Raw genomic sequence first — 21,822 nt, 5'->3', positions numbered from 1 at the left:
TGACTTTACCGAGATACAATTCACAGACCTTACAATTCATCCCTTTAAAATTTAGAACTCAGTGGTTTTTAGTATAGCCGCAAAGTGGTGCCACCGTCACTACGATTAATTTTAGAACATTTTCTGCACTTCGAAAGGAAACCTGCACCCGTTAGCTGTCACGCCGTCCTCATCTGCCACCTCTTGTCCCCGTCCCTTGACCTCCTAGTCCTAGGTAACCACTGATCTATTTTCTGTCTCTGTAGATTTGCCTCTTCTGGACAATTCATGTAAGAAATTCATACAATACGTGGTCTTCTTGCGACTGGCTTCTTCCATTTAGCGTGTTTTTGTGGTTCATCCAGGTCATGGCATGTGTCAGTACTTCATTCCTTTTTATAGCAAATAAAATATTCCATCGTACGGATATAGCATTTTCCCACCCATCAATTGATGGACATTGGGTTCTTTCTTTTTGCCTTTGACTATTAAAAATAGTGCTGCCATGAACAGCCATGGACAAGTTTTTGTGTATGTACATGTCGACAGTTCTCTTGGATTAATACCTCGGAGCGGAATTGCTGGGTCAAATGGTAACTCTATGTTTAACTTTTGGAGGAACTGCCTGTCTGTTTTCCAAAGTGGATGCATCATTTTACATTCCTTCCAGCAGTACATGAAGTTTTTCTTTTTTGAAATCCTCACCAACACTTGTTATGATCTGGCTTTCAATAGCCATCCTGCTGGGTGTGAAACAGTATCTGACCGTGGTTTCGATTTGCACTTCCCTGGTGTCCAGTGATATTGACCATCCTCTCCTTTGCTTATAGATTTGTATATCTTTTTTGGAAAAATGTCTATTAAAAATGTCTTTTGCCCATTTTTAATTGGGTTATTTGTCTTTTTATTAAGTCGTAAATTTTTTTTTTTACGCACTCTAGATACGAATCCCTTCTCAGACACATGATTTGCAAATATTTTCTCCTGTTTTCTGGGCTGCCTTCTCGCTTTCTGGATAGTGTCCTTTCGAGCACAAAAGTTTTTCATTTTGATAAAGTCTAATTTATTTTTTTTTCTTTTGTGGCCTTTGCTTTTGGTGTAATATCTGAGGAACCACTGCCAGATCCAAGGTCATGAAGATTGGTCCCTGTTTTCTTTTAAGCATTTTCTACTTTTAGCTCTCCTATTTGGGTCTTTGATCCATTTTGCGTTCATCAGAGGTCCCAAGTTCATTCTTTTGCATGTGGACATCCAGTTCTTCCAGCACCATTTGTTGAAAAGACTATTCATTCCCCATTGTTTTGTCTCTCTCGTTGAAATGCAATCGACTAAATGTGGGGGTTTATTTCTGGATGCTCAGTTCTGTTTCACGGATCTATGCGGCCACCCTTATGCCAGGATCTGCCCCATCTTTCCTTCTTCCATTACCAAGTTTCTTTCTATTTCCAAAGGACACTTGGTGTCGGCAAAGATCTGAGAGAGATCCTTCCCTCTACTTATTCAGCGATGTCAACGGCAGCTCCTCCTTGGGGTCCCTGTCGTGATGCCTCCAGTTCTGAGTTTCTGTGGCTGACATCGACACGGGGCTCAGATCTCTAACTATGCTGAGAGAGCTCTAGAGGCACCTGGAGACCGAGGACGCCTGTGGGGACCCAGCCCCCTCGCTCTGTGCTTGCCCACGCCTTTCCTCCGGGATGGAAGTGGGGGTTCCTGGAGCTGAGCTGCTTGGATTTCTTGGATTTCTTGAGCTCTTTTGAATATTAAATACCCCAAATACTCAGTTTCCCTGGCACTCTCAAATGCACAGGCGAGCTTCCAGAGCTGGCTTCGGGCATGAGCTTAGGGCTGGAGTGTGAGGCAGTGGGAAGGTGTGACTCCCAGACAGCCCGCCCAGGAACCGTCACAGGCCTGGACGGGGACCCCGACCCCAGACCGGGACTGCAACCCCAGACCCAGAACCCCAGCAGTTTGCGTGGGGGTTGTGCCCTCCCGCTGTGCTCTGGACAGGCCGAGCCCCAGCAATTTCAAAGTTGGGGATCCTGGGGCGATCTCTTTGGCTCACGAGGTCTGAAAAGTAGACTAAATTGCCATGGAATGAAACGGTTTTCTTTTGCCAAAGAGAATTACTTTGAGTAGATTCGGATGCGGCTTGCCCGCCTCCTGCTCCTCTGTCTAATCGGCCGGCCTTCTGCAGCAGAGGCAGTGGCCAAGCAGCGTCTGGCTGGATGTGGCGTTAACATCCCCCCATGGCGACAGGGATGCTTCAAAGGTAGAAGTCTTCACAGGTGCACATTATTACATTATCCGATTATGTCATAATTGACCTCACCACTTCTACAAAGAGATTACGATCTCTCTGGGGGACACAGGCACTAAGCTGCTGATGTCTCTCTCTGGAGAAAGCTGTGTCACCAGCATCGGTGACCAGCAGTACAGTCACACCCCATCGCTCCAACACAGACAATCCACAGACCATTCTTGTCACCTTATCACCGAAGGGTCAGCGGCCAGGACATGGCCATGACTGTCTGGGGTGTGGCTTGGCCCTCAGTTCTGGTTCTTCTGTAAAACCCACAAAGCCTAAGAGGCTTTGAGATACAGAAAAGGTTTTCCCAATGGGGTGTATTAGGAATCAGTGCTCTAAGTAGACCAATTTACTTTTCATGTCAATCCTGAGAGGAAGCAAAGAGGACATTCCTGGCAGACACAGGCTGTTTGTGCTTATCAGAACCCGAAAAACTGCCGGGTGAGTCCGCGTGAGTTCACCCAGGTACCACGGTCTGAATAGGTCAATACTGGACACTCAAAATCAACAGAAGACAGACACAGGCCCAGAGAGCTCTCTGTGAACCCAACAAATTCCCGGCAGCCTGGTGGCATTGCCTGTAGGTCTGATGGTGCCTGTGACAACCTCTGTGGTTAATGCCTGTCGTTTTTATCTTCTCTGACCTCTCTGGATGGCCTCAGCGGAGTCATTCTGCCAGGCTCAGGACTCAGTCATCGCTGCCAGGGCAGGCGGCCCTCTCTTGACTTTGGAGTCAAGAAAACCAAAATGACCAGATGCAAAACACACGTTGGTGGCTCTGTCTGGTACGGACTGGCTGAGAGTCCAAGACCAGGTGAGTGCCATCCGTGTCACGTGGGTATTTCCCTCCCGAGGTCATCCTTCCTCCGTGAGGTGCAAACGACGTCGGACGTCCCCGCTCTGATTTAGTCGGAACCACCCGCTAGGGCTGGCAGGGGTTTAAATCAGGCCTTTTAGGATTCCTCCTTTGGATCTCAGAAAATTCTGGGGAAGAGTGGGGGTCGCACAGCCCGGAAAAGATCCTCCAGGTGTCCAGGGCATGGTGGCCCCCCACATCTGAGCCTCACACCCACTGGCCTCCTCCCTCCCTCTGACAGGGCTCTGCCAAGGAGGGGACACCTGGGGCAATGCCACACTCTCCCCACTGCGCCTGCCCAGGGACCCCTACATGGTGCTCTGTGACCACCGCCCCCTCACGGGTGAGCTCAAGGCTTGCTCTTCCCAGCTCCCCGAGATAGATGGCAGGCTCAGGCCACCACCCCCTTTACAAGCCTCCAAAACACAACACATTTATTCTGCCTCTTTGAGCCATGATGGGGCACCAGCCTTAAAATTACAAAGGCTCTTCCAAATGTAAAGTGGGTCAAGAGCTTACAAGCATTAAAGTTTGGTTCTTTTCTTGGAAGGAGAAAGGTACCTTTTATTTTTCCCTTATCAGCCATAAGCCCACTCTGCCCCTGCCCCACAAGGATGAACAGTTACTTAAGTTTATAAAACTAAAAAAACAAAACTTCTGGACCTCTCAGCCAGCGTTCGGCTACGCTGATATTTATTGAGCACTCACTGCGTTCCAGATGCTCTGCTAGGTCCTTGACAGAAGCAGCCTCATTTTATCTTCACAAGGAGGTTGCGAGGTGGAGATAATAGTCTTCATTCTCCTCATGAGGAAAGTGAGACCTAAAGGAAGTCAGGGAATGAGCTCAGGACCAAGGAATAGAGCCAGAATTGGCACCGACCTGATGCGTGTGGTCGAGACCCATGTAGATACCCCGGGGTGAATAAACCTTTATAACCCGATGCCTTTCAGAAAACTGTGTACCGTCAACACCTTCCTTTGGCTAAAGCTAAGGACGAGTTAGTAAGCGAGCTTGGCCTTATTGGATTATTCTAGCACATTCTGCCTGCTCTTTCCAGGGGATACGTTCAAAGCCTGGCTCTGTCAAAGCTCCCAAGATCGATCCTTATGCTGGACGGGCCACCCTGCCGCCCTGGGGATGAGCAGGGCTGTGCTGTCAAAAAAGGTCGACCAGAAGTTCAGCTACGAGGACCCCGCCTCCTAATTCTTCTCTTCCTTCACTTTCGGGGGGTTGTTTCCCTTTGGCAGCGGAACTGGCACAGGGAAGGCCCTGGAATCAGATGCCTAACAGTGGGTGCCACAAGCTGCCCCTCCCTTGCCACACGCAGAAGAGATACCCAGATGCAGCGAGGTCTCCCTCCGGCCAGATTCGACTTTGACTGACTCTACAGGTTCTCGCTTCTTTTGAGGCCAAACCAGTTTGGTGCTCTGCCGGCCCAGCCTTGCAGAAGCAGGAAGCGTCATTCATCTGCCGCGTGTTTCCACCCATGGAAACTTAGTTCCAAAGCATGGACTTAGGAGCCCACGGCGATGGTGCAGCACCAGCACATTTCTTCGCCCCAAGAATGCGGATGACCGCAGGGCAACCGTGGGAACATGGGGAAACCCACCTCACTGAGTTCTTTAAGCCGCGGGTGGGAGAGAGAGATTGTTCCAGCCCGACAAATGGAGAAACCGAACAAAGAGAAGCTGGAAGACCTGCTTCTCATCAGAGCTGGGGAGCACAACCTGGTCTCAGGCTCTGTCCCCAGACCAAATTCTTCCACTTGCTGCTGCAAGGATCAGCACCAAGTTCATGGCCCTGGAAATGCCTTTTACTTCTTAAAGTCCAGAAATGCTGATACAGGAACTTAGCACCCTGGCAGCCACTGAAGTCACAACTTAGCGCCCCAACAGCCACTGAAGTCAGAAAGGGTTACTCCGTCTGAGGAGCCTGATGCTGGGGCAGTGCTGCCCCCTGGTGTCCACTGGGAATTGTGTTCTCCGCTCTCCCAAGGTGGGGGCTCCCGGCCCACCCTTGGCCGCTCCCTCTTCATTTTATTCAGAGAAGTGGGCGGGGCACGAGCTGGGGACCGTCACGTGCCCATTCCCATAACCAGGCCACCTGTCAGTCAATGCCAGCAGGTTTTTCAAGTGGCCAAAATAACCCTACTGTGTGGGGTCACAATTCCAGAAGGAGCACATCAGTGTCTGTCAAACCTTTTTTTGAGGGAGGTCCCCCATCCACTGAGGACACAGCGAAGTCACTGGGGACTCCTCATCCCTGTGCCCCACTTCCATCCGGCCAGGCTGATGCTCCAAGGAGAAGGTGCTGTCTCCTCTCCCCAGCCACTAGGGGCTGATGCCCTGTTGTCCCTGACCACTGCCCCAAGTGGGCACTGCTAGGGTGCCTGTTTGATCACTGCTAGAGTGAGCACCTGAAGCCGCCCCAGCATCTCCCCAACCCAGGCTGCTCCCTCCTGAGCATGCTCGCGGGGTCCTCGGCTGCCCTGCGACGCATCACGGGCGGCGAACTTCCCGGCTGCAGCCCACGGGTCCCTTCCACTCCCGCTGGCCCAGCTGTACCCAGGCCCCGCTTCCTGTGATGTTCAGGCCCCCACGAGAGTATAGAGAGAAGCTGGAGGGAGAAGACCCAGCACCGGGCAGGCTGGACAGGGCCAGACCAAGACGCAGCGGGGCTGTGAACCCTCAAAGCCAGGCGCCCCCACCGCCCATCCATCCAAGTCAACACGAAACTAGAAACAGGGGAACGAAATCCAGGATCCCAGCAAAATCCTGGTCTCTCATGATACGTAATATGATACGTAATACTTTTTTAAAAAACACAGCTCCCTCTCACTTTCCCAAAGTTCCTGTGATGTCACTTCGCTTTTATGAAAAGCCCTACGTAAGTACCTGTTTTTGCTAAATGAAAAAAATCCTAAAAGGAATTTCACTTTTACAGAAAAAAAAAAGAAGGGTGACAGCAGCGTTCAGCACGTGTTCTGCGGCGGCCTTCACAGAGGCAGCGGCACGGAGCGGGGACTGCACGTCTCAGCACCGCGCCCCTCAGCCTTGCCCTGCGTTTGTGAGCCTCGCGCTTCATCTCCGTTGATTTTGGGCATCGGGCAGCAAGATGTGGCCTAAGGTGGTGATTGCTTCTTCGCTTTACGCCGCTTCTCTCATGAAAGGTTTCATAGGAATGCACTACTTTTGGAAAGTGGGGGAACCTGTATCAAACTTCAGACTTTCCCCCTCCCCAGTTTTCGTTAACTTAAGCAGAATTGTGATGGCCTGTTGGGCAGTGCTCACTCATGGGGGGTGAGGGGTGGGGCGAGGCAGAGTGTGGGAGCCCAGAGGCCTCGGAGCCTCCAAGGTGACGGCAGGAGTGGGTGCAGATGGTGATGGGTGGAGAGAGCTTTCAGAGGGACAAGGCACAGGGATGGAGGGGCAGCGGCGGACCGGTCCTGGAGCTGAGCTGCCATGGTGGCCTCATCGTACCTCTGGAGGAGGGGAGCTCTGGGAAACCACCAGAGCCCCGCTCCCATTGTGCTGGTTGGAGCTTTGAACTGGCTGCACTGGGTTCTAGAACAGCCACTGTCACTCTGTCTTGTGGAAGCTTGGGGCCAGCATACCAAAGCCCTGACCAGGCTCAGGCCACGGCCAGCCAGATCCCACAGGAAAGCCAAGGGAGAAGACTGGGGAAGAGATGACTTACCCGATGCGGCCCCCAGGGAGACGCGAGGGTGTGGGAGGCTCTTCGCTGTGGCTTCTGGCCGCCCACGGTGATCTTGCATCCGTCTGCGGTCCCGCTCAAATCCTACCACTGCAATGACACAACTCCATGTGCCGGTTAAGTCGCTCGACTGCCCCTGGCCTCGGGAGGTAGCGTGGTAGATGGAGATATAAATGCAAGGTTTTTTCCCTCTTTTTTCACTATCTAAAAAAATTATGGTAATATGTATAATACCATTGAATTTGCCATTTTAACCATTTTTAAGTATACAATTCAGTGATTCTACATTCACAAAGTTGTGCAGCCATCAACACTATTTTCAAAAATCTTTAACACCCCAGACGGAAACTGTACGCATTGAGCAGTAACCCCTCACTTCCCCTCCCCCCCAGGGTCTAGTAACCTCTCGTCTGCATTCTGACCCTATGTGTTTGCCTATTCTAGAGATTTCACGTAAGTGGAATCAGACATTTGTCCTCTTGTGTCCCGTGTCTGGCTTTTTCCACTTAGCATAATGTTCTTAAAACTTCAGCCATGGCAGCACGGGTCAGAATTGCCTTCCTTTTAAAGGCTGAGCAATATTCCATTGAGTGTATGTACCGCATGTAGTTTATCCACTTCTATGTCCTTGGACGCCGGGGTGGCTTCCACCTTTGGGGGCTTGTGAATAATGCTGCGACGAACCGGGATGTGCGAAGATCCATGCTCTCAGGTCCCTGCTGTCACTTCTTTTGGGTAAATGCCCAGAAGTGGAATTACTGGGTCACATGGTAGTTCTGTGTTTGACTTTTTGGGGAACGGCCAGACTGTTAATGTTTTCTTTTTGTGTGATTGTAATTGCTCCGTTTCCAAAGAGTCTGTGACTTTTGTAACATTTTTAAAATTCTTCCGCTGAATAAATAAAAATAATAGAAGGTCCTGAAGTAATTTCTGAAGCAAAATAAAATCCAACTTTTGAGCAGCGTGGAATCCAGAGGAGGCTGGCTCTCGGAAAGTCCCTAGGAAAGCCACCTCCCAGCGTGGCGGGGGCGCGGCCTGTGTGGCCATACGGCCACCGCCAGCTGCTGACGCTCGAATGGCGGCCCGTGGGAATAAGGCAGGGGCAGTCTCCACAGATAATAGCCCCCGCTGGACCCCAAGAGATGGGAGGCCCGAGCGGGAAGGGGCTGGCCGGGCGCGCGGGCCACTCGCGCGCGGAGCCTGCCTGCACGGGCGGCCCTGGCCGCAGGGGGCGCGACGGATCACGCCCTCACCAGCCCGCGGGCCCAGGCGGGGGCATCGCCTTCGGCTGCGTCACCGGAAACTGCCAAATGGCGGGATTCCCGTCTCATCTGGCTGCAAAGAGAAGTCACAGCGCGGGGCGGGGGACAACTAGGGCCGAAGCCGGATCCTGCACCATCTAGGACACGGGGGAGTGGAGCCTGAGGGTCTCGGCCACTGGGACACTCCTGGGGGAACAAATGTCGACGCCACCGTTTTCTGGACTGTGGCCCTGCGCTGCCCTGCCCTGTGTCCCCTCAGGGTGCTTCCTGCCCATTTTTCGGAGGCTCTGGGCTCCTGGAGGGCACGGGCATCAGGCACCAGTGTGTCTCATGTAGGGCGGGCACATGTAGCCAAGCCCGCGGCTGTCCTGTGCGTGGGATGCAGAGCTCAGAGCAGGTTGGATGGCCTGAACGAGTGAATGGTTAATTGAATGAGTGGAAGAAGGGAAGGGAAGGAGGGAGCAGGAGAGAGGAAGAGGGCGTCAGCTGGCTTCACCCGTGCAGAGAAGTGAAAGGGAAGCCTGGGCCCTTGATGCTGGTGTCAACCGGGTCACTGAGTCCACCCAATCAACCCGGTGTTTATTGGCACAGAAAGGGGCCACGGCTCCGGGCGCGAGGTGATAATTTAAATTTATTTGGAGAGTGAAAGCACAACAGTGAGAATTGGGGACTTTGAATTACAATGCAAAATACAACGTATATAATAAATTTGATGGACACATATATTTGGAGATAAAGTAGCAAAGAGGAGCTATAAATATTTAGTTTTACTGAAAGCTCATTAAATTTCACTTTGATTATGGCATTGCTCTTGAGAATTTCCTTGTTTCTATGAAATACGCACCTAAATATTTAATATAAGGGGCATGGGGCTGCAAATGACTCAAAAATTGCTCAGAAAAAAGTACTTTTGGCCAAAACTGAAAATTAGAAGTCTTTAGGACATCAACTATATAACTGGGCCAATTCCACCTGAATGGAGTAGTCACAGGAGGTGAGCCTGCCTCAGTGGCCTCCTGTGAGGAGCACCTGACTATGAGGGATGGACTCTAATTAGCCACAAATGAAGTAGAGAGAAGATGCCAGCTTGAGTTCCTGGCAGCTGTACCTGGCAACACGAAGGTCTGAGGAGGATCTCATTTTGGTGTCTGACTGATAGAACTATGTTCCTGAAATGTTAATTACGAGGTTTGTTTTTTTTTTGTTTTTAAAGTAAAAAACACTAAGCCACAGATTTGTATAATCTCATGAGATTTACCCCTAGGGAAAAAAATCGACAGCTTTCCCGACTCCCAACCAAAATATATATATATTCCTTGACTTCTGCAAAGGGGGCAAAGCTCGCATTAACACCAGGGTCTGTGCCAGGGCACCCAGCACTTTACTCAACATTTGCCAAGTGGCTTAAATTACTGGCTTAACCAAGACACAGGGAACTTTTCTGCGCCTGCAGTCGAGTGGAGCATGTATTTAAATATGAAAGAGACCAGTGAAATTCAAAGACAACAGAATAAAACGATGGGAAAAGTCCCTGCTGGACCAAGTCAGTTCAGTGGTGGGGGGGGGGCGGGGAGCCAACGCCTCACCCGTGGGGATGCCGTGCTCTGCTGTTTCCTTGTAAATATCCAGCGTGAAACTGCTGTTCCCGCAACACACCTGGAAGCCAGGAAGCTAAGCAGGCCCCGCCCCTTTGAAGAGGGAGAGGAAAAAAAACATTTGTTGGCAGTGTCTTACCCATCCCTCCATCAGCCCCGTCTTCACAGAGCGCTGTTCTCAGAGGTGTCAGCGACTCCCTCCCATCCTGAAGGATTTCCAAAAGCCTGAGTGGCGTTAGATTTCGGCAGGTCCACAAACACTGCATCTCAAACGGGGGCTCTGTGTGGCCAAAGGGCTTTCCGGCTACCCTCTGAGCGCCTGGCACAGAAAAAGGTCTCTTTTCACTTGACCCTCCTTTGCTAATCGCGGCTGTTTGGCTGGGCCCAGCACCCCATGGGGCAAACGGTCAGGCCAAGAATAGTCTTCATTCTTCTTGTGAAGCTTTAAAAGGCTTCTAAAGAACACAGGAAATTGTCAGCCCCTATTTTCTGCTGAAAACAGTCGAATTTTCTACTGAACATTCTATGGATTAATCCCCAACCATGGGAACTAAATTTGCCTGAAAAGCAGCAATGTGTTCATCAGAGAGGAAATACTCTGATAAACCATCTCGGCATTATTTGCAAAGAATAACACAGTTTATAACTCCCATTACTAGCACCATAAAAATAACACCAGCTGTTCACCAAATTTACCTTATTTCCATGGTGTGCCCTACTGTTGAAACGTACTTCATTTAATAACTTCCACCAGGCTCTCTGTGTACCAAGAGGCAGGGCTAGAGACCTATGACAGCACCATGCGACTTACTGAAAATGAACCACCACCTAAAATTGGGGGAAAACAACTCTCGATATGTTATGGCCTCAGCATCACCACTTCGTAAACATTCAAGGATAATTTCTTGCGTCTAGGCACTGTCCAGGATGTAGTCAGAAGGTAACCTTCATCTCCAACCAGCAAAGGAGATGGGGTTCGATTTTACAGCTGAAGAAACAACGTTCAGAAAGGAAAAGTCGCACGCCCAATTCACACAGCTGGGATTTGAACCGACATGACTAGTGTTCAGTATTTTCTAGCACACACCAGGTGGTCGCACAGCTAAGACTGAAGCACACAGGCCCTGGGGCCACCAAGCCTGGTTCAAACTGCAGCTCTGCTGGTCACCCCCCCACCCCCGTCTACTGGATGAGTCACTAAACATCTCCAAAACTGTTTCCACTCAGTACATGGATGATACTGGCATCTACTGAGGCTGAAATGAAGATAATGAACATGAACTGGAACAGAGCAAGTGTCTGATACGTGGATAGTTACCATCGCCACAGGAGCAGGGCAAGTATCCTGAATGAAGCGCACCGACTTTGGCGTACTCTGCAAGCTTCATATCAGAACGGATTTGTTTACCCGAGTGGCAGACCATCATTTTTCCTTTCACGCCCAGCAGGATACCACAGCAGTCTTCACTAGGACCTCCTTAGGGATTCAGCAGTAACTGAATATTAACAAATCTACATGCTACTAGATCGATGGCTTCCCAAGTGGGGTGTGCTAGAGAATTCACTGAGGCTTGAGAAGAGTGGTAAACCTTTTTTCCGCTCTTTAAAATGTTTTTATAATGTTCGAATCAACACAGTAGTACACGTACTCATTACTGTACAGTTATAATCATGCATACGGGCGTAACATATTTTAATAGGGAAACAGGTTCAGGCCTGGAGATGGTGATCGAGTCTAGATGACCCGCTAGGTCAGCACTATGCTCCTGCTGCATCCTCAGCCCACCTTACTCTCTTTCCTGTTTTCTCACCTGCTATACCCTGACTTGCACATTCTAGGTCGGTTTTTCCAAGTGGATAAAAGGAATGAGAAGTGCAGGGAGTTAGACAGTGAAGATCGTAATGTAGCACCAAGCTAACGAGTCCGAAGCAGGAGTCTCCTCAGCTTCCAAGATTACAAACCGAACTACACAGAAACAAGCCAAATGTCCAGTTCGTTATCAACTCCACTACTTGTGAATGTGATAAGGAAACAATTAGATCTCACCCCACTAGGTGGCAGTAAAACTCTACCTCCACAATGCCCAATTTGTTCATTGGGATTAGTGTTTTATTTGATCAATCCCGTTTAATTAGTAAGATAGTTATATAATGCCTCTGACAATACAGACTAGCTAGGCACTGCCCATTTTGCTGTTTACAAACTTATGCCTTCCTGAATGTTACATGTGTCATGAACGATCTTTTAGCAGTTCTCAGAAATCCAAAGGCCACAGAACAAAAATAGCCCCCAATATGCTTGCAAAGCTTGGAGTCAACAATCAAATGACCCAGTAAAGTCGCATGAGTCCTATATCAGATTCAGGTAAAACTTCAGGCATGACATGGATAAAGACTTTATGAATTTTCCCTAAAGTGGCAGCGTATAACAATATACAGTATTTTAAAATGATTAACTATAAGAACCTGTATCTAGAAGCAGTAGTACGGCACCAGTTAGGCCAGCGGTCTATATAAACGTTTTCACTTTACATTCTCCAAATTCAATAGGCTGTTCTTAATTCCCTAAAACCAAACCTTTCTGGTTAGAGGTGTAAACCCAATCTCTCCTAAGACAAGAAAGAAAACAAACAAAAAGCCCTGCATGTTTAACTTAGTTATTCCTGAACATCTGACTCTGGTCTTGGAATAATAGCCAATTTATTTTCAAAAAGCCATTTGTACCATGTTATGCTGCCCAACAGGAGAAGACATTTTAGGATTAGCGATGCTTTTCCAAGACAATTTTTAACTAGTGATGGCCATCAAGTAAGGCTAAATGTTTACTCTAGTATTCTTAAATCATGTTTTTAAATGCCTCATGAGATCTGCTTTAAAAATAGTACTCTGGGGGTGAGTCTACATGTAAAGTCAAGATTCTATAACGTGACTAACTTCCTTAATATATATTTCACACTTTAGATCTTTGAAAAGCAGTAAGGATCTTTCAAGCATGCTGATTTATTTAAATCCTGCAGCCTCAGAAGTAAACAAAAATTAGGGCAAATCAGAATTATCAGTTACTTCCATCTGCTCGGATCATTAATTTCAAAAAGTAACAGACGGCGAAACTTTCGGGTAATAAACTAAGATGCAAAAATTATACTTAAAATACCATAAAGCGTTGTTAAAATCTACATACTCTGACCTTCGTGAAAATTACACCACATTCTTTCCAGTTAAAAAATTTCAGTTTCCAGGGACCTGAATTTCCCTAATGTGAATGAGTTGGGATTTGTTCTCAGAGAAAAAAACATTAATGAGGTAATAATGAGTAGAGAGACTCACTGTATCTCATAGATTAGAAAAATCAACACATTCGCATTCTAAATGAAACAAAATATAAGAGAAAAGATAAGAGTGACAATCGTGGAGCTGGCAAATTTGAGATTCAAGTTTCTTTCCAAAGATGGTCCGGTCTTGTCTACCAACTGTAGAATATTTAAGACCCACACTCTATTACGTCACAACATTGTTTATTATGTGAATTTTTTACAATACAAACAAAAAAAATACAGAAATGCAATATATGAATACAGCTAAATGCAGAATGGTGACTTTTTTTTTTCTTTTCAAGAGGCCATGATTCCCATTTCTAATAAAATAAAGAGACTGCACATAGGTAGAAATAGGTTGGTTGGTCGTTAGCTTCACAATTTTGCCTAGAAATGATCTATAAATGCATTTTCCCCCCTGCTACTTACCATAAAGTGTAAAAAGGGAATTAAAGGAAAGTTTCCTTGTTGGTTCCTACCATATGAAAGATGCTATATTCTATTTTAGCAGGGCCAATATATGGAAAATATCTAAATTAAATGTTATTACAAAATGAAGCAGTAATGAGATTCTGGCTAAAGAGGGCACTAAATGAGAATAATATATATTTAAAGAATCCAAAACAAACAAACGAACAAAAAAGGCTGTTATAAAAAAGCTCTAGGTGCATTGTAAGCATATAGGTTTTTTTTCCATGTGTATTTTTAAACAATGGAAGTGTCAAAAAATAGGGTCAACTGTGTTAGACTAAATTACATTATTGTATACGCTGCATTGAATGGAACCTTTGTATTATAATTATCATAGAGAAGCACAGTTTGCATCTTATTATGGCAATTTATCCTCAATGAAAACCTTTCAGAGTCCTTTTATTTTGGAATATCCTGTAAACAATCAAACCACCAGAACATGATTGTACAACAGTAAAATGTTTTCTTGCATTAAATTGAAGACATGTTTAATAAAAAAAAAAAAAAAAATGTAGGAAAGGTACTTAGAGCTGTTAGTTTCTAAGTACACAACACCCTAGACAATTCAAGGCATCTTAATCTCCACCGAGAACAAAATAATAGTAATAATAATTTTTGTCATGCTGTTAAATCCATCATTAAGGATAAAACTGGTGCAAATTGGTCAAACGGATCCAACAAACACTGATGTCCAAGCTGGCATATTGGCAACTAATATGTAACTGGTGGTCAACAGAGGGTTTAAAAGATCTTCCCTTTCTTCTTGTTCTTTTCCAAGGTTCTAAATGATTAAAGGAAAATAATCAAAATGACTATATTATACACATTATAATCAACATATGGTAGCAATAGCTACCCCAGCTACAACTGTGTTGGATTTTCAACACTACTTCTTCATTTGAAAAATTAAAAATATTTAGAAATGAACAATGAGGGCAGTGCTAGTCCGTAGTATTTTCTTAGACAATCAAGTACGTGACAAAATTCCAGGATAAACAGTAAATTTATGACAAAACCCCATTTTTAAATATATGAGAACAATTCTTCTCAAATGAAATAGTGCAAATTAAAAAAGATCAACTGAAATCAAACTGGGTATCCTTTCTCCTACTGCCACTTGCATTCTGAAATGCATTTGTTTTTACAAATGTATTTTCCTCTTCCTTGGAGAAAAGTTAATGAAAGGATAGTGTTATAGAACAAATGTCTAATCTTGGAAACATGTAGCAGTGAGGGTAAATTGTAGAATCGCTTACAGTGACGCAACTTTTTCAGTTTTAAATGGGACTAATGAGGAAAATTTTAAAAACTAAGGTACAAGTATTAATGAGTTTTGTGTAAATTGAGAGTAACTTAATGAACTGTATTAGGAATTAGATATCTAAATTTTTATCTTAAAGATTTTATCCTAAAGAAATAACACAAAACATACCCCTACATACATAAAAGATCTTTGTAGCACTGTTCTCTATGCTCACCAAAAATAAACACACCATCATATCCAACAATTAAAGGGAGGAGGTAAGAAATTGATTATGATGAGGCGACTGGGGAGAATGTTATGAAGCTACCAAATTATAATTATGAAGATGCTTAAGTCATGGAAAATACTTGTAGTGAAAAAATAGTTATAATAGAGAGATTATATCCATCTATATAAAAATATTCATCGATGAAAATAATTGTGCTTAGGATGCATGATAATGGATGTGATGTCTTTTAAAACGTTATCCTGATTTTGAAATAGGAAAATAATTCTTTAAAACAGTAATACACACATTTTGGGGCATCGGATATTAGTTACCTTGAAGAGTTCTGTTGTTCTAAAATACGTTGTTGGGCTTCCCAGTTTGCTTTCTCATCTTCAAACTGACGACGTTTTTCCTCTAATTCTTTGTGCTGTGCTTCCAAATTCTTTTTCATTTGCTCATGGCGCCTCTGGAGCTAAATCACAGCACGATATACAAAATAAAACTATTTAAGAACTCAGGAGCAGAAGTACACTTCATCCAGGCATCCTAATGTTAAAACATGAACATTGAGCTCCTGTGCTATAAATTCAGAGTACCATCTGGAAAGCATTGCGTAAGATTCCTCCTCCTGTAGAACTTGCCACCCAATAGGTCATTGAACAAAGAGAATAATGTTGAGGAAACAAGGGGAAAAAGTGCAACAGGCTTACTTACAGTTGCACAGCACTTTATAACAGACACATCTCATCTCATTTTTCATCACAAACAAGCCCGAAGGAGGCTCGGCAGGGAAGACACCACTGCTCCCACTGTACAGATAAGCAAACAGGTGTGTAGACTTTTAAGCCACTTGCCAAGATCATTAGCCAGAAAGTGGCAGAACTAGGATTTGAACCTGTCTCCTAATTCCAAGTTCAGAAAGCTGAGACAAGTGGAAAGAAAGTAGGTAGATAAGGCCCTAAAAGTTCCAAGGTCATGGCGAGGTCTCGATTCTTATAAAACAGCGGTTCTCAAATGTCAGTCTTCATACAAATTGCCTGGAGTGTTTGTTAAAAAACAGAGAATCCTGGACCTTACCCAGACTTACTGAATTAGAATGTCTGGATGCTAAGTCTAGAAATCTGTATTTTCAATAAGCCCCAGTGGTTCTAATGCAGGTGGTCGTTTCTACATTAAGATTTAATGCTATAAAGAACACTGGCTGACAGATGGGAAACACTCATGCAAAGTAACTGCAGAAACAAAGAGCTCCTCTAATGGTTCATTAAATAATTTCATTTAGGCCCTAGTCAACCTACTTCTGAAGAAAACAGTCATATATATATAAAAAAAAGATTAAATCTACCTACACTGAATATGTAAGAACTATTCAAAATCTTCGGATGTCCAGTAATTATGCTCTATTAAAGACTGTCTTACATCAGTGAGTTAATATTTAGAGTTTGGATTATAATTCTGGGTACAATTTGTTTTCTTAATTATTTTGTAAACCCACAAAGTGACTTCGTATTCATTCCTATTGCAAATATTTCACACAATTCCTATAAAACAAAACATTCTAAGATAAATTTAAGCAAACTGGAGGTAACTGCTTCCTGATGATATAGCAAAGAAGTTATGCTAAGAAGACATCAGAAAACAGGAACATAGGAAAATGTCTCTAGTTAATAAAAAAAAAATGCAAGGGAATCACATACACACAATTCAAAATAGTTACCTCTGAGAACGAGAGGTGGATACAATAGGGGAGAGGCACAAATGAACTGATGATGTCTTATTTTAAGCTGGGCGGGAGGTTCACGGGTATGCATCATTCTTTACCTGTACACTTCAGTTACATATAGTTCCCTTTTCTGTTAATTGCATGTTTTAAAAAAGTGCAGGTTATAATCCTTCACTCACAAGAAACCCTTGGAGTAAAAAGTATTTCCAAGTTCAGAATTTTTCAGATTTTAGAAAGGCAACACTGCTGATACAGTTATATATACCATATTTATAAAACACTACCTGGGCTGTCCAGGGTAGCACCTATAATCAAATAAATTACTATTTCTTTTTTTGCAGTAAAACATGTAAATATTTACATCAAGTGAAATAAAACTATTAGTTCCATGTCTGGCTTTATAGTGTTCAGAGATTTTTAGGATTTGAAATTGTGGATACCTGACTGTGGACTTGTCTAGTGATTAAGAGCCAAAGAATTAACTGGGTTCAAATAACGGCTTACAAATATGCAGCACTGACCAAGTAAATTTACCCTTCTTCTCGTGTAAAGAAGGGAGATGCACAATAATATCTACCTCACAGAGCTGTGGTGTGGATTAAATGACTTAATATATGAAAGATGCTTAGTGCCTGATGCACTGTGCTGATGGATATTAGCAGCTGTGCTCCATATATTTCTAGCATAAATCAACTTGAGAAAAAAAACTGTATTAAACAAGTTTAAATAGGTTTTCTTCAACACCATATTTATATACTTAAATGGCTTACAGTATTAGGGGAAACTTGGCCCAGATCTCTTTACAGGTCCTTGCAATGTTAAGAAAGCTTCCATTCTTCAGAAAGTTAAGTTTCTCAACTCTTTTTCCCCATTCGCAGTAATAATAAAAATTCTTAAAAGGCTTCTTTGGCTACAGTTTCATAATTATTTGTTTACAACATTTACTCTTAGGAGTAAGTCTGAAAATATGTCCATATCAAATGTAAATTCAACTACTTTTAGATTTTCAATGGAATCTATGTGTGGAGATAATACAAATTCTTGATTACTGTTTTTATTCTTCTGATATAGATTAATTATTAATTAGTAAGGGGGTAGAGTCAAATGGATGTAATAACAGGCTGATAAGCAAATAAAAAGACTAAATTTAATTTCCTAAATTTCACCTTCATAACAGGTGCCAACAGGTGCCAGGATGCTAGCTAGCACTGCAGCACTGCAAACCAGGAGGAATTATTCCACATCCCCACTGAATTAAGTCTATGACAAATATAACGAGAGTGAAAGTTCCTTTTTTTTTAAAGAGATTATATGAAAAGTCCAGTAACTTAAGACATTTAATGTGGAACAAAAACAGTTCCTCAAAACTACTGAATACTTTACTCACTCCATGTATTCTCTTTACTCAATGGGTTAGAGTACTTCTGGTTATGTATTCAGTCAAAGGGGTTTCAGTATTTTTTATGCAGTAATTACAAAAGCAATGAAACCATCCATCTATAAGGATGTAACAGAACAGACCTGAATCTCCTTGTAATATATTTAGAAACAAATATTATTATGTTAGTGGAGCCATGTATATATAGTTTTATCATTAAAGGTTATTTTAAAAATATTTCTTATTAATGTCACCCCATATATTTAAAAATAATTTTGAGTACAATGCTAACAAATCCATGCTGTAATTTACCCTGGCATGTCTTTAGTTCAATTAAGGTTCTTTCTTTCTCATCATATGCAAATAAGTTCAGTCTATTATTATTACTATTATTACTATTACACGTTTTTATTCTTTCATTGACTCAAAACTTTGATCTTCATCACTTTTCTGAATATATGGAATGGCTTATAATTTCATTTCTCATAACTTACTCAAGATAACTAATAATTCATTATAAGTATTTTGACTATTATATCTTGCAAGTATACTTGTGTCCATTTACCTAAGAAATATAAATTTTATTATAAACAGTATTTACTTTTATTTTTCCATTTTATTACATTAGGGTATTACGTTAAATTTGAAAAAAAAAATGTATAGAAAGGTTACATTATCTGTGAATTTTATTAAAAGATAGAGAAGATACTAGGCTGATTACCTCAGCTTCAGAGTCCTTTAGTTTTTGAACTTTTTCTTTGACCTTCATCTCAAACACCTGCTCCATCTCCATCTCCATCTTTTTCATCTTAGCTACATGCTCCCTTCTTTCTTCTTCCATTTGTGCCAGAGGGCTCCTGTTATGAACATTAAGAACCATTAATTAAATGCCTAAAAAGTTAACACAAAACTCTGAGTAATGAGAACAAATGAGATGCTATATGACATTACTAAAATCTATTTTGTTTCTTGAAAATAAGTTTCAAAATACCCTTTCAATTATTCTGACACCATAACATAGAACAGATTTGAAGATTTATGTATAAATGTGTTAAAAATTTATTTATTTTAAAATTTATGAACATTTATAATTTAGATGTCCTTCCATAAAATTTCATATCTAAACATGGATCGCTAGTGAATAATTATCATGAAAATAGATCTAAGTAACAAAGGCAACTTTTAGTGAGATGTTTCTCTAAACATAGCGCATATCAGATCTAAAGATGACCCCATAATATAAAGTGTAGAAGGAAAACAGAAAGGAAATATTCCCGAAATACATTCACAGAATTGAAAACCAGAAGAAAATCATTTCATTTTGTACTTTCTTTAAATACAATTTTGAACTGAAAAAAGGAGCAAGTTAATCAAGTTAATATATGCAGAATATTTTTAGTTCTACAAATATCCAAGTGTTAAAATCTCTTCTTCTAAGATGACTGACATCATAATTATACACTTAATTAATAATAATTTAAACTTATTTTGGTAACTGAAATGATATTCTGGAAATGACTACCAAAGTCAATACCCAGAACACTCTTTATTTAGGTATGCAGAGTATTGTTAGACCACTTACGGTAACTTTGATGTTCTTGAAAACTGATTCTATTTAACTCAAATATTTCATTTCTTAATTTTTAAAGATGTTCAGTGATAACATACACACACACACATGCAGAACCAGAAACAAATAAATATCATAATTATTTTTGATATGCCAAAAATAGACACAAGCTTAATTAAATAAAAGTAGTTTACTACTCCATTGACATTAAAGTCCACAGGCTCAAATCTCTTTGTACAATTTTGTGCAAAATTTTCATGTTGAAAAGCAATACAGATGAGCTTTATGTTCAATCTAGTATACTTATAGACCTAAGAGAATACCATAGGTAACCTACTCTAGCCCCAGGGAGGAGAGAAAAGGGGGCTCCTGTGGCTTTAAGGATCTCTGAAAAACTATTCAAACCACAGAGACAACTTAAAAGAAGCAGGCCCTGTTCTGACGGTTGATAAAACATGTTTATTTGGCCTCCACAAAAACAGGCTTTGACCACTGATTTTACATTTTAAATAGGTGAATTTTATCTCAGTGAAGTGGTAAAACAATCAAATTGTGGCTGAAAAACAAAATCAGGCCTTGGAAGGAGTCGCTTTAATCCTGATTTGACACACTCTGAACATACTGACTTCTTTAAGGGGCTGAATCTTTCTGGCCCTTAACGAGGAGGACAAGAGAGCTAGACAGAAAGTATTAAACAAGAGCACTGAGAATTTGGGTATTGTTGGGGGTGTTAGAATCAATCCCCTGCAGATACTGAAGGACGACTTAAGTTTTTGTAGAGTTGAAAGTTATACGTAGATTTCTGAGTGCATGGAGGGTTGGCACCTGTAGCCCCTGTGTTGTTCAAGGGCCAACTGTATACCTATATACATTGTATAAGGGCAATGAAAAAACAGAGATCATTCAGTAATTAGATACTGAATAAAGGACCTTACTATCAATTTTCTTTCCTTCTCAAATTGCTTGCAGATGCTAGAGATCACACAAAGTGATAAAGAAAGTGATAAAATGACATTTTTTTTTTAAGGACCAAAGAAATTATGTAGTTCAGTGGTCTTCAAACTGGGGTCTCTATTTATATGAAGTCTTCCAAGAGTTACGTGAGCCTCTGTAGTTTTAAGAGAATCCGTTTCCAGATCCTCAACTTGCATACCAAGTCTCCTAAGGTGACAAGCCTGAAAATTTCCAAGTTACAGAAAGCCCATTTCTCACTTTACTTACAGAAGAAAGGTCTACTCCCTCTCACCCATCCCTTACCTAAGGTATATTATCCCAAGTGTACCTGGAGGTGAGAAAATTTCCAGGTGACAAAAGTCTCCCTCAATGATTAAACAAAGCACTGTAACAGAAACCTATACTGTCTGTATCTTCTATCTTCCAGTACTAAACGTGTTTCTATTTAAGGGAAAGTGTAGTGTTAGGGGTTTGAAACATGTTACTTGGGATGTTCACCAACTAAAAACTGAACCTAGAAATCAGCATGTTGGGATGCACTGAGTTCAGATACACAGGAAAGGGAAGTAGTTAGAAGAACTAGCATTTTTTGTTTCACGACTCTGCCTCTTCTACACCAAGCTCCATGCAACCGCAACCTCTCCCTATCACCATTATTAAAAGATGTGTTATCATAGAAGGAAGAGTCCCATGGGAGTAACACAAATGGAGCATCAGTGAGAAGCCTAAACTCACATTTGCTCACTTCGCATATTTAAATATCAGCCATTCCTTTTCAGTTATTCATTGGTGGGTCCATAGCTTTAAGGAAAAGCATCTTACCATCAGCTAAAGCACCATAAGTTGCTGAAACTGACTTTTTTAAAAGTTCGCTGGAATGTTTTCTAAAATTGTTAATATTTTCGAGACAATATAAGATACAACCGACGGATAAAATTTCCAAATGACTTCTTTCAGATTCAGTATGTCATTCAATAAAATAGTAAACACCTAATTAACAAATCAGATCAATATCTATTCTAATTACAGATATTCCCCAGTTGGTTCGATCTTTGAAAATATTTATTTTCTAGTTACTATTAACATAAAATAAAATAACGTACTAACTCCTAGGGCAATTTGCTTTTTAGCCATACAAACTTTTCTATTATTTTCATAGGCACAATTTGGACATGATTCATCTCATTAAGAAATACAAATCAATAGAATTCTACTTTTTATGCTTTGC

General features: G+C 42.5%; 1 protein-coding gene and 1 long non-coding RNA gene across 8 annotated transcripts in view; both read right to left on the bottom strand.

Moving 5' to 3' along the window:
- LOC111741250 overlaps positions 1–7,136 on the bottom strand; it is a 15,754-nt gene extending 8,618 nt beyond the window's left edge. Inside the window, exons 1-2 of the long non-coding RNA XR_002780940.1 lie at positions 6,838–7,136; positions 3,849–3,961 (exon numbers count right to left, since the gene is read on the bottom strand). This is a non-coding gene — a long non-coding RNA (uncharacterized LOC111741250). The remainder of the gene's footprint in view (positions 1–3,848; positions 3,962–6,837) is intronic.
- A 6,074-nt stretch (positions 7,137–13,210) lies between these two features.
- The window catches only part of SEPT7 (septin 7), a 71,587-nt gene continuing 62,975 nt past the window's right edge, over positions 13,211–21,822 (bottom strand). For all 7 annotated transcript variants that reach the window (XM_011362482.2, XM_011362481.2, XM_011362484.2 and 4 more), the window contains 3 exons: positions 18,792–18,927; positions 15,302–15,441; positions 13,211–14,278 (listed from right to left, as the gene is read on the bottom strand). In XM_011362482.2, coding sequence (XP_011360784.1) covers positions 14,239–14,278; positions 15,302–15,441; positions 18,792–18,927 — 316 coding nt within the window. In that variant the 3' untranslated portion in view covers positions 13,211–14,238. The remainder of the gene's footprint in view (positions 14,279–15,301; positions 15,442–18,791; positions 18,928–21,822) is intronic.

Source organism: Pteropus vampyrus, unplaced genomic scaffold (genome assembly GCF_000151845.1).
Source record: "Pteropus vampyrus isolate Shadow unplaced genomic scaffold, Pvam_2.0 Scaffold75, whole genome shotgun sequence".
NCBI classification, from domain to species: Eukaryota; Metazoa; Chordata; class Mammalia; order Chiroptera; family Pteropodidae; genus Pteropus; species Pteropus vampyrus.
This window is presented reverse-complemented; position numbering and strand designations above follow the sequence as displayed.